At 39.1% G+C, this 12,173-nt stretch overlaps 1 protein-coding gene across 4 annotated transcripts in view; it reads left to right on the forward strand.

Moving 5' to 3' along the window:
• The window catches only part of VPS41 (VPS41 subunit of HOPS complex), a 247,119-nt gene that overhangs the window by 168,740 nt on the left and 66,206 nt on the right, over positions 1 to 12,173 (forward strand). For all 4 annotated transcript variants that reach the window (XM_058296762.2, XM_058296764.1, XM_058296761.1 and 1 more), the window contains one exon: positions 9,115 to 9,212. In XM_058296762.2, coding sequence (XP_058152745.1) covers positions 9,115 to 9,212 — 98 coding nt within the window. The remainder of the gene's footprint in view (positions 1 to 9,114; positions 9,213 to 12,173) is intronic.

The raw sequence follows: 12,173 nt of genomic DNA on the forward strand, positions 1-12,173 counted from the left end.
TTATTTCTCTTTTTGGGATTCATAAAATAATTTCAAACTGCCACACCCTTGGACAACATTTCCAATAAATGGGGGCCTCAGTGGTAGCCCTAAGAACCCCAAGATACAAATAGATGGAAAAAACATGGACAGCCACATGCCCCGTGAGGTCTCATTGTGCGGCAGAAAGAAGAGCAAGCTAGGGGATGGCTCACAGTCTTGGGAACAGGATCACCCCACCTGGGTTTTGCAGTCAGGTTGGAAAGTCTGGAGCAGTCTGGCCTCTGAACTCTTGCAACTGAGCAGCGTGGCTTCCTGCCACGACAGAACTCACACTGGGGAGATGGAGCAGAATAAAAATTGAAAGAATCATCAGAGCAGTGTGTGATATATGCAACCTACTCTCAAGTGATTAGAATATAGATAGATGGACAGATCAATAGAATGATATAACAAATGTGGCAGAAGGCTAATAGCTGGTAAATTTGAGTATTTGGGTGGGGGTATGGTGGAGTTGTATGTATTGTTTTTGTGTTATTTTTGTAACTTTCCTGTAAGTTTGGAACATAAAAAGTTAAAGGGGAAAAAAAAACTGAACATAATTGAGGCAACAGATACAAAGGAAAGAGAAGGTCCTGATAAAATAGGGTTGGAGTACAGAGCTAGGAAGGCTCAGAAAGCAGCCAGATTATTAAAAGTAAACGAAAACAACAGAAGAGGGAGCTCTATGAAGTTAGAAAAGCTGTTCCAGTCTCTGCCACCTTCTAGGAGTTCAGTAACAGTAATTTCCCATAAAATGAACACCAGAAAAATTTAAGGTTAAATCCCATTTTGAGTTTTAAAAAAGAGAGGAAGGAGCTACATAATCTCCCTGGCAATGAAAGTACATCAGAAATATATGCTCACAAAACAGATCAAAATGGAATTTATTTTTTTATGGTCTTACTATTTCAAAATGAACCAAAAGACATTTTCAAAAATGATAAAAAGCACAAAACAATAATAAAAATCAAAATTAGAAAATGTCAGCTGAGGTGACAGAACTCAGGGAGTGTTTATAAATGAAAGATCATTTGTAAAATGAAGACTAAACTAGAAGAAATGCAAGAGCAAATAATCACAAAGATGTTGTAAGAGAAACAGAAGGAGGAAAAGAAATTTTTAAAAATCAAAAGCAATAAAGAAAAGAATAAAAAGGATCTAAGATGAAGTGGTAAATACTTATGACAGGCCAAGATGATTCATTATACAGATAAAAAATTCCTGGAAGAAAAAATGGAATGGAAAAAAGTACCAAAAACCGTCATTCAAGAAAAATTTCCTGGAAACGGACTTTGACCCAGTGGTTAGGGCGTCCGTCTACCACATGGGAGCTCCGTGGTTCAAACCCCGGGCCTCCTTGACCTGTGTGGAGCTGGCCCATGTGCAGTGCTGATGTGCCCAAGGAGTGCCCTGCCACACAGGGGTGTCCCCCGTGTAGAGGAGCCCCATGCGCAAGGAGTGCGCCCGCCCGTAAGGAGAGCCGCCCGGCGCGAAACGCAGAAGAAAGAGCAGCCTGCCCAGGAATGGCGCCGCCCACACTTCCCTTGCCGCTGACGACAACAGAAGCGGACAAAGAAACAAGACTCAGCAAAAAGACACAGAAAAACAGACAACCGGGGGAGGGGAGGAAAATAAATAAACAAACAAATAAGAAAAAAAAGAAAAATTTCCTGAAATGACCAAAAAAAAAAATTGAAAGTGTAAATTGAACAAGCTTTATATATCTCTGAAAATAGTGATACAGGGTGAGCAACATCAAGGCATATTCATCAATTACAGGATTTTTAAAACAAAGGAAAATATATTTTGGGCATCTAGACCAGCACTGTCCAATATGGTAGCCTCTAGCCATCTGTGTCTGTTAAGTGTGGCCAGTCATAAGGGTTGTGTGTTGGAAGTGTGAATGCACACCAGATTTCAAAGATTTAGTGATATTACAATTTCACTGTTTTTTTTTACTCTTATTGATGTGGGTACTAGGGAATTTTAAGTTATGTATGTAACTTGTACTACGGCTTGCATTGTGTTTCTCTTGGACAGTGCTGATCAGGAACTCCATCCTCCCTTCTGGATCAGAGCTGTGTACTGAATCATATTTATCTCATCCTCATTCTGGATCCAGAAGATCTCCCTGAATAGAATTCTCAAGTGAATAGTCCTTTTGAATCAGTCTCTCTCTCTCTCTATGTATACCTCTCTCTGAATCTTTCTCTGTCATCTCCTTAGAATCTCTTTTAGTCTTTTTCCTTGAATGATTTCTTCTAGTACATTTCAGAATACTTTATCCTACTGAATAACCAGAGTGCCAGATCCCTTCCCCGACATCCAGAGCAAGAAGGCTGTGTTGTAGCTGTAGTGTCTACCATTGCTTATGTCCATCAGAAGCTGAGTGAATGCAGCATCCTCCCTACAGGTTCCTAGAAACATCAACTCAGGTTCAAGATTTTTTTTAATTTTAATTTTTTTATTACAGAAGTTGTAGGTTTAAAGACAAATCACGCAGAAAATACAGAGTTCCCATATGTACTTCTATTATTAACACTTTGCCTTAATGTGGTACTTTTGTCCCAGTTGATGAAAGAATATTATTATAATTTTACTATTAACTGTAGTCCATATTTTACACTACTGCCCACTGTGTTGTACAGTCCTATGTATTTCTTTTTAATTTTTCTTCTAGTAACATATTACTAGGTAAAGAAACTAGAATTTTTATTGTAATAACATAAATGCAAATAAATTGCATAAATGCAGGTAAACTAGAATTTTTAATCTAATAATAGAAATGCAAATTTCCCCTTTTTACTACATCAAATTATATACAGTGGTGTTAATTATATTCACAGTATTGTGCTACCATTATTACCATCCATCACCAAAATCTTCCTATTACAAAGAGAAATATTGTACCAATTAAGCATTAACTCCCCATTCCCTATCCCCATCCCAACCCTGGTAACCTGTATTCTATTTTCTGACTCTGTATTTGCTTATTCTAATTTTTTCATATCAATGAAATCATAAAATATTTGTCCTTTTGTATCTGGCTAATTTTATTCAACATGATGTCTTCAAGGTTCCTTGATATAGTTGCATGTATCAGAGCATCATTCCTGTTTACAGCTGAATAATATTCTATTGTATGTGTATATAACATTTTGTTTCTCCATTCATCTGGATACTTGGGTTCCTTCCATCTTTTGGCACTTGTCAGTAATGCCGCTATAAATATCAGTGTGCAAATATCTGTTTGAGTCCCTCCTTTCAATTCTTTTGGGCATATGCCTAGAAATGGGATTTCCCGATCATATAGTAATTTTGTACTTAACTTTCTGAGGAATCGCTAAATTGTTTCCCACAGAAACTGCACCATTGTACATTTTCACCAACAATAAACAAGCATCAATTTTCTAGTCTTCAACATCACTGATTTCTTTTTTTGGCCAACTCCAGTCTGCTGTTGAAACCCTCTAGTGAGTTTTCTCATTTCCTTTATTTTGGTCTTCAACTCCAGTAATTCTGTTTGGTTCATTTTTAAAATTTCTCTGTCTTTATTGAGATTCTCATACTGCTCATTCATTGTTTTCCTCTTATTTTTAAATTTTTTCTCCATTTTCCTTTACCTCCTTGAGCATATGGAGGCTCATTTTTTCTAAGTCTTTGGTATGTTCAAAATCTGATCCCCTTTGTTGATGGTTTCTGGATTTTTATAGTATGCCTTGTGAAGGACTATTATATCCTGTTTCTTTATCTTGTAATCTTATGTTTCAAATTGTAAATTTTAATATTTTAAAGTGTTAATGCTGAGATTTAGTCTTTGTGCTGTTTCTTAAGTGTGTATGCAGCTTAATGATATGACAATGACAGTTTTCCTTGAGTACCATCAGCTAACAAAAGCAAACAAACCAAAGCTAAAAGTACCTTTCACCATCATTGCTAATTGGCTCTGCTTTTGGTTGGTTGTTTCCTTTAGAACTTTTGTCTCCCATCTCGATCAGCCCAAGGTGAATGCAAAGTGCAGGGTCCTCACTTTGTCTTTCCTGAGCCTGCGTGGCGCAGTGGAGTTTGCTTTTGTAGAACTTGCTTCCTTTCCTGGGCTGTGCTTGCTGGTGGCCTTAGGAATTCTCCCATTTACTGTTGACAGGAGTTGAATGCCTCCCTATATACCCTTGAAATACACTTTCACTCCATCCTGAAAGTTCTATTCTATGACTTAATGCAGGTGGTCTTTTGCCCTAGTTCACTTCAACTGTTCTTACACAGCTTTAGCTGTCTCCAAAGCTGCTTCTCTGCCTCCAGGACTATTTCTGGAAGGTTGAGCCTGAGACAGGTTTCCTGGTTCAGCTTCAGACTTCCATTAGACAGATTGTCACTAACATATGGGCACCCTCGTGTGTGCATAGGGGTTTTTCTGCTCCCTCTAGAACAGGGCCAGGGACCCACCATGGGAGCACAGGCTGGCTCCACACATTGCCGGGGTGGGGGTGCGCAAAGGGCTAGGCTTGGCCTCCACGTGCTTTGTCTGTTGTTTTCCAGGCTGCTTTTTCTTGTTGGGGCCCTTGGACAGTTACTGCAATTCTTTAACTGTTTTCTGGAGTTTTGAAGTAGATGGCTCTGCCAGCTTTTACTAATTGTTCAAAGATTCTGTGGAGACGTCAGTTTTGAAGTAGATGGCTCTGCCAGCTTTTATTAATTGTTCAAAGATTCTGTGGGGACGTCACCCTGGAGCGGCTTATTCCACCATCTTTGTCCGACTGGAAGTTCACAGCCTCCAGCCATCTGTAAACCTGCCGTGGTCCTTACCCAGGTCCTGCAGCCCTTTAACTGTTTTCCAGAACTTTGAGTTAGATGGTTCTGCCAGTTTTGCTAGTTGTCCAAAGATTCTGTGGGGAGTGGTATCCTGGAGCATTTTCTACTAGCATCTTGTGCGACCAGAAGTCCATTAGATCTTTTTGATGTAAAGTGTTAACTATTCTTGTTGGGGACTCCCTCTGGAAATTGCATTTTCTCTCCTCTTCTGGAACAACTTTTGCCTTTTGTTGTATCAGTATATTTGAGCCCCAAAAGAATTTGCCATTATTTGAGATTTATCGTTTCCATTTAATCAGTTGAAAATTATCTGTGGTTTTTGAACTAAACACTTGCATTCAAGCTACTTTCCCTTTTGGGGGAAAAGAAAACCTGATTCATTAACATCATTGTTCTCTGGAATACAGTATCATTTCAGGAAAAATAAATTAACTGAGACTTCCAATGTCTCACTGAACACTTGAAATTTGAAGCCAGTAATTAATTGAAGATAGTTTATATAGTTCATAAACTTTCACATAGCTTATGTTTATTCTTTAGGAGAATAAATTACTACCATTCAGCAATTCTTTCTGTAAATCTTTTCAATGGGAAAAATATTCCTTTTGCCTTGATGTTATTCTGACCCCACTGCCTCAGTCCAGCCTTTCTTGGACTCAGCATGAACATAAAGAATAAACTGAATAATGTTATGTCTAAATATGAGTAAGAAATGATGAAAAAGAAGACACCAGCATTTCTTTTGAAATGCTCTGGTTTAGTGAAGAAGACCTGTAGAACTTTTCTTAAGCCAAGTAATCCTTGTATTGGGAAGTGAGTTCTTTTTTTACATGGTATCATTACAAATGGAAGTTAATAGAGATGAATTGGTAAGTATTGGTAAGTAGTAGAAAACTCAAAGCCAAGATAAACAGCCATTATTTTAAAGCTCTTAATTTGTGAATCATACTAGGTATGACTAGAGTTGCAATTTTGTTGCCATTAGGAAGTGATTATAGCAAAAGTAAAAGAATGATTAATTGCAGTTTTTGTGGTTTTTTTAAAGATTTATTTTTATTTATTTCTCCCCCCCTTGCCCCCCGTTTCCCCCCTTCCTCCCCGCCCCCCATTGTCTGAGCTCTGTGTCGATTTGCTGTGTGTTCTTCTGTGTCTGCTTGCATTCTTGTCGGTGGTACTGAGAATCTGTGTCTCTTTTTGTTGCATCATTTTACTGTGTCAGCTCTCTGTGTGCGCAGCACCACTCCAGGGCAGCCTGCACTTTTTTTGCACAGGGCAGCTCTCCTTGCAGGGCACATTCCTTGCGCATGGGGCTCCCCTACACAGGGGACACCCCTGAGTGGCATGGCACTCCTTGCGCACATCAGCACTATGGCGTGGGCCAGCTTACCACACAGGTCAGGAGAGACCCTGGGTTTGAACCCTAGACCTGTCATATGGTAGGCGGATGCTCTATCAGTTGAGCCAAATCCACTTCCCTAATTGCAGTTTTATCTGACTTCTTCAGAACTACTTGAATAGTTTGCTTAGTTGTGCCTCTGGTAATCTTAGAATACTATTTTTATGCACTGCATGTTTTCATTATAATTAACATTTCTTAGTTTATAATTTAGACTGCATCTAACTGATGTCAAAATTATTAGTAATGCTCAATTTATAAAGTCAGGTAAAATTTGATATGTAGCAAATGAACACTTTATTGCAGTATCTGAAAATGAGAGATGAAATGATTATGTACTTCTGCACATCCTTCCTCATTTTCTTGAAGAATACTTTATATTATTTGTCATTCTCATAATTAGAGAGTAGGAAATCATGTATCTTCTTGGCGTAAGCAATCATGGATGAGTAACCTGGATAAGAAGTAAAGATTTAGGTAGAGCTGTTTTCTAGCTCCCTGTTCTGTATCTTTACATGCTTGTATAAATCGCTCTTGAAGTTCATTCATAAAAACCAAGGCCTTGGTGTATATTCGATTATGTTTAGAAGAGACTCTGACACTGCCTGTGAAAGTACAGGCAGCCCATTGACATTCCAAAGGGAGAGTACTTCACTCAGCCATCTCTTCTTTCGCATTAGATAATGTTAGTCCTTGGTTACCTGTGGCAGACAAGCACATCAAAGACTCTTTGATTCCCTGAGAGCACTTGCTGTGACATCTGTCATTGTTTGTCCTTCACTCAAGTTGCTGATAAGGGAACTACAGCATGTAGCATTTCAAAAAGGACTCTAGTAAAATCAAGTCCCCATTTCCATCAGAGTTTAGCAACTTCAGGAATGATGGCAAACAAAACATCAGATTAATATGCTTGAACGTCTTCTAGAAGGTGAAATCGTCACCCCTTTAATCATAGGCCCTGTGTGGTCTCATACTGGTCAGTAGTGTTTGTACCTTCCCACCCTTCCCTGCCCCACCCCTTCCCCTCCACACATGCCACACTATGAGCTGCTGCGATCAGCTCACAATAGGTTGGCTCAAAGGGAAGGCAACGCAGAACTTTCCGAAATAAAGGACATAGAGAGAGACACAAGAGAGGAAGTAAAGGTGGGACCAGGGGACTCAGCTTCTGGAACTGAGAGCCTCGACCCTAGTTTCCACCTCGTATTTATTGGAAAGTACCAAGCAGCTGTTTGCCATTAGAACTGCAACATCATCTACAATAATAGGGAACAACTGCAACAACTAACAACTGCAACATCTAACAATAGAATAGGTGTAACATTTACAATAAGGAGCAGGTAAGCCAGTTTCCACAGCACTGAGCTTCTCCAGAGTTCGGAGCACCTGGCAGTGCTCGTCTCTGCACCTGTGGCCACGGTGGTGGTTGTGCTCCACAGAACCATTTCCTGTGAACATTCATTCACTTACCTCTACCAGGGTTCTTTTCTCAAGTGTCAGAATAAGACGATGCAGTTCAGGCCCACATGGGGGGAAGATGTGCTCATGGCAGAGCAGGGACCAGAGCACTCGCCTTTCACTTCCCATTCATTGGTTCTTTCTGAGGCACCCTGTCAAGTACCATGCAAATGAGAAGTGTTGTCCTTTTTGAGATTTATGTTGCTGGTAGCCATTTAGTGGAATTTCTTGTTCATCTTCAATTTTCCTTTGGAATGAAATTCAAATTGTGAAAACAGAATTGTGTAAAGAACAGATATTAAGGCCTGGCAAAGACAGGTAATACTGAGTGGGCCACAAGGAGAAGGGAGTGGAGGAGAAAAAAAATATTCAGTAGCCCCTCATTTTATCTTTATTACGGATTTTTTTTTTTAAAGATTTATTTTTTATTTATTTAATTCCCCTCCCCTCCCCCAGTTGTCTGTTTTCTGTGTCTTTTTGCTGCGTCTTGTTTCTTTGTCCGCTTCTGCTGTCGTCAGCGGCACAGGAAGTGTGGGCGGCGCCATTCCTCGGCAGGCTGCTCCCTCCTTCGCACTGGGCGGCTCTCCTTATGGGTGCACTCCTTGCGTGTGGGGCTCCCCTACGCGGGGGACACCCCTGTGTAGCACGGCACTCCTTGCGCGCATCAGCACTGCTCTTGGGCCAGCTCCACACGGGTCAAGGAGGCCCGGGGCTTGAACTGCGGACCTCCCATGTGGTAGACGGACGCCCTAACCACTGGGCCAAAGTCCGTTTCCCTATTATGGATTTTATGTCTACTCCAATTCCCTTATTTTATAGATGGGAAAAATTAAATCCACAAAGGTTAAAATGACTTGTCCAAGTTCACATCATCAGTGGAAGATATAGCCCAGACTTTCTACTTCCACATTCATTATTTTTTCCAGTATGATAGGCCGCAGTCCCCTAGTTTGGAAAATAGGACAATTAATCATAAATATTAACTAAATCTGAAACTAATACCACAGAACTGTGGAGAAGATCTAAACAAGAAACCCTTAGAAAATTTGGTAGATCCAAATGAGAGCTTGCTTCCAAAGGAATCAGTTACAGATTTCAAAGTTTCTTTATGTAATTTTACTATCTCAGTTTCAAACAAGTCATGCATATTTTCACACCTGACCATTCATGCTGCTCTTATTGTTGGGTTTCCTTTTTGTTTGTGATGGAAATGTTTCAACATAAGTTTCCCAATATCTTTTCTGATACTGATTATTCTCAGGCACTTTCAGTGCTGGGTCATGTAAGTATGTTTATGTCCCATCTGGTTGATTTCTAAAATGTGTCCATCCAGCATTCATGGAGCATTCATGGCCATTAGAACAGCATTCCCATTGTGTGCTGCTTTTTGCGCCTGTTAATTGGTAATCCTTTATCCCTTTTTTTTGCAGTGTCTCAGTTTGAAACTGAATTCTACATCAGTGGTCTTGCACCCCTCTGTGATCAGCTTGTTGTACTTTCCTACGTGAAGGAAATTTCAGAAAATACGGTAATTATTTTCACCCCAAATACAAAGAGATGTGGGTTCCTTTATAGCACTACAGTCAGATCAAGTTATCGGAAATGAGCTCTGCTCTAGCCTGAGCAGAACTTCCTCACCTATAAAATAAGGTCAGCAGAGATTACCCTGTAGACCTAACATATTTTCCTTCCTGAAGCTCCACTCACTGCCTGCCTTTGTTCTTTCTGCCAAGCAAAGGAGAGAGTCATATTTTTTCCCTCATTTTCCATCTCTCTTGATATTGTAATCAAAAGGAACGAAGAATTCCATTTGCTGAAAGAGCTTATACCGCTTTAGCAGCAGCAATGGCAGCAGTGAAGGTGATCAGCTGCTACCACTGGGGGCCCTGGGGTCAGAGGGAATTACAAAAAGGGCAGTCCATGATTTTTTTTGCCCCAGACATATTTGTTTCCTGCCCACTGGCCTAGTGATTCTGAATAATTTGATCATTGCTTTGAAGTGGAATATTTCCAACTCTCAGTTAATCAATGCAAATGATGGCGTGAAATGTATAGCTCATAGAAGACAGCAGATAATCTGAGTTTTGTTATACTTGGCTTTGGAACAAAGCCACTGTCTATATGGCCCACTGGAGGGACTACACATTCAGAGTCCCCCTTGAAGCGTAGGTCTACCTCATTCCTGGCCCATCTTTATTGTTAGAATCCAGATCCTTGCCAGGAAGGGGACAGGGTGGCTTCAAGGCATAAACAAGGAAAGCTTATTGTAAAGTGTTTTCTTTTGGATGCTGTGTATTAAAAGAAATTGCAATTGATCGTCTAGCCCTTTATAGTATGTAGGCTCTCTTTCTTTGTATCCTTTCCCTTTTCTTTTCTTTTTTTCTTTTCAAATGGCAAGGAATAAAATGGGGAAGGAAAACCCTGGAAGCCCTGGGCTTGAAGTAGGAGCTGTGCTCCAGCATTTCTCTGAGAGAGCGCTTGCTTTAGGAAGCCATCACTATAGTAACCTGAAGCTCTGGGCACCATGTTGCTAGGCAATGAAATGCTGTAGACTTAAGTGAACACTCAAACCTACTGAAATCAATAAGGTTGTCTCTAGCCCTATTGCAGGACATCAGTTTATTATTATTTTTTTTATTTTTTTTAAACTAGAGAAAAGCAGTGGCTCCTGAGGGAGTAAGTAGAATGCTTTTGATGAGTGATGTGGGGAGGATTGAAAGAAATAAGGAAAGAAACAGGAAAATGAAAAACTGACAGAAAGAAGGAGGGAGGGAGGGAAGAAAGGAAAAAAGAAAGAAAAAGAAAAAGAAAAGAAACCTTTGTTAACAAAAAAGGGTAAGGCCAATGTCATTATGCAAATTAATAAATGGAATTTTTTTTCAGAGGAAGAAGTGAGTGCCTGGGAGGTAATTTAACAATGTATATGCCAGTATATATGAATATAACTAGATACTCAGTTTCGGTAACCCCAAAGTACTCCTTAAATCCTTGAACAAAGAATAAACAGATAAAATTAAGACCAAGGAATAAAGAGTGAAGTTTCAGACCACCCTCTCCCCACTTTTATTTCTTTGTTTTAAAAAGATGATTTAAATGCAACATTACATAAAATTTGTTTTTATTAATATATCACATAATATTATCTCCCCAAATAGTTTCCACGTTAAACCTTTTACATAGTCATAGTCACGTGCTATTGTTTTGCCCTATTTTTATGAGCATTATTCCATTATCTTTCCATACGCTTGCATTGTCCTCATCATTATTTTCATAGTTGTATAATATTTCATGTCATTGATATCCTCTAATTTATTAAGCTGTTCCCCTAATGTTTTGCTTTTCTTTCACTCATTGATAAAGCACATGTGTGTTCGGAATTCTGGTAGGCAGTATAGATCAAAGATCAACAAAGCCAAGTTCATGCTCTTAGAAAGTTCAGAGATAAGCAGGCTCTTTAGTAATTAAAAGTTGTAAAATAATAAAATAGATCACAGTCTTAATGCTTTCCTTACCATGTAAAAGAAGATTTTAATATGGTTTTCTTTAAATATATTTGGTTCAAATATTTTTTTCTGTTCTACTATCCTTTTTTTTTTTTTTTTTTTGGTGTCATAGCAGTTAATTTTAAGGTTTGAATCCTTCAGTTTTTTCCTTCATTTTTTTTTTCCTGTTGCCTCAAAACTGAAATTTCTCATTTTTCTTAGATTTGATAAATTATGCTGTAGATCCACTAGTTTTTTCTCTGGTACTATTTCATCTTTTGTAATTATTATTTTATTTTTGAAATGCTTTGAATGTGTGAGATCCAAAACTAGTAACTGCTACTTAGTTGTCCTAACAGAGTTGAACAAAGAAATCTTCTAGTCTTACTGTTTTATTTAGGAAACTTGGAGAATTGAGTATTGTTCTGGGTTTTTTCTTTCTGTCCCCCTCATCTGTGTTCTCTGCTCCAGTGTCACTGCTTTGGCTGTTGTTGGTTTGGAGAATATTTGCATATGCTTTATACCTATATACCTAATATTCAAAAAGCATGAAGTTTAAAGTAAGGCAAACTTGATTTCAAATCACAATTTCACTTGCCTTAAAGCCACATTTTTCTGCAAAATTACTCATGTAACTCTGACCTTAGTTTACTTTCCTGAACCTCAGTTCCTTCATCTGTAAAATTAGGAGCAATTATCCCAAGATCTGCAGGGTCAGTTTGAGAATTAAATGAGAGTAACCTCCGTGTAAGCACCGTCTAAGGTTGTTGGACTGTCACAGGCACTCAGTAAACACGAACTCGTCTTTTCCCTTCTGTCTTGACATATAGAGCTCACACAGCCCGACAGGACAGTCACTAGCCCCATCTGTCTATTTAAACTTGAATAAGTTAAAAGTCATAAAATAAATAAAAATCCAGGTTTAAAAGAAGACATCCAGGTTTCTGTCACACTGGTCATTTTCAGTTGTCGAGCTGCCCCCTGTAAGTGCTGGCTACCGTACTGGA

This window comes from Dasypus novemcinctus, chromosome 5, assembly GCF_030445035.2.
Source record: "Dasypus novemcinctus isolate mDasNov1 chromosome 5, mDasNov1.1.hap2, whole genome shotgun sequence".
In the NCBI taxonomy this organism is placed as follows: Eukaryota; Metazoa; Chordata; class Mammalia; order Cingulata; family Dasypodidae; genus Dasypus; species Dasypus novemcinctus.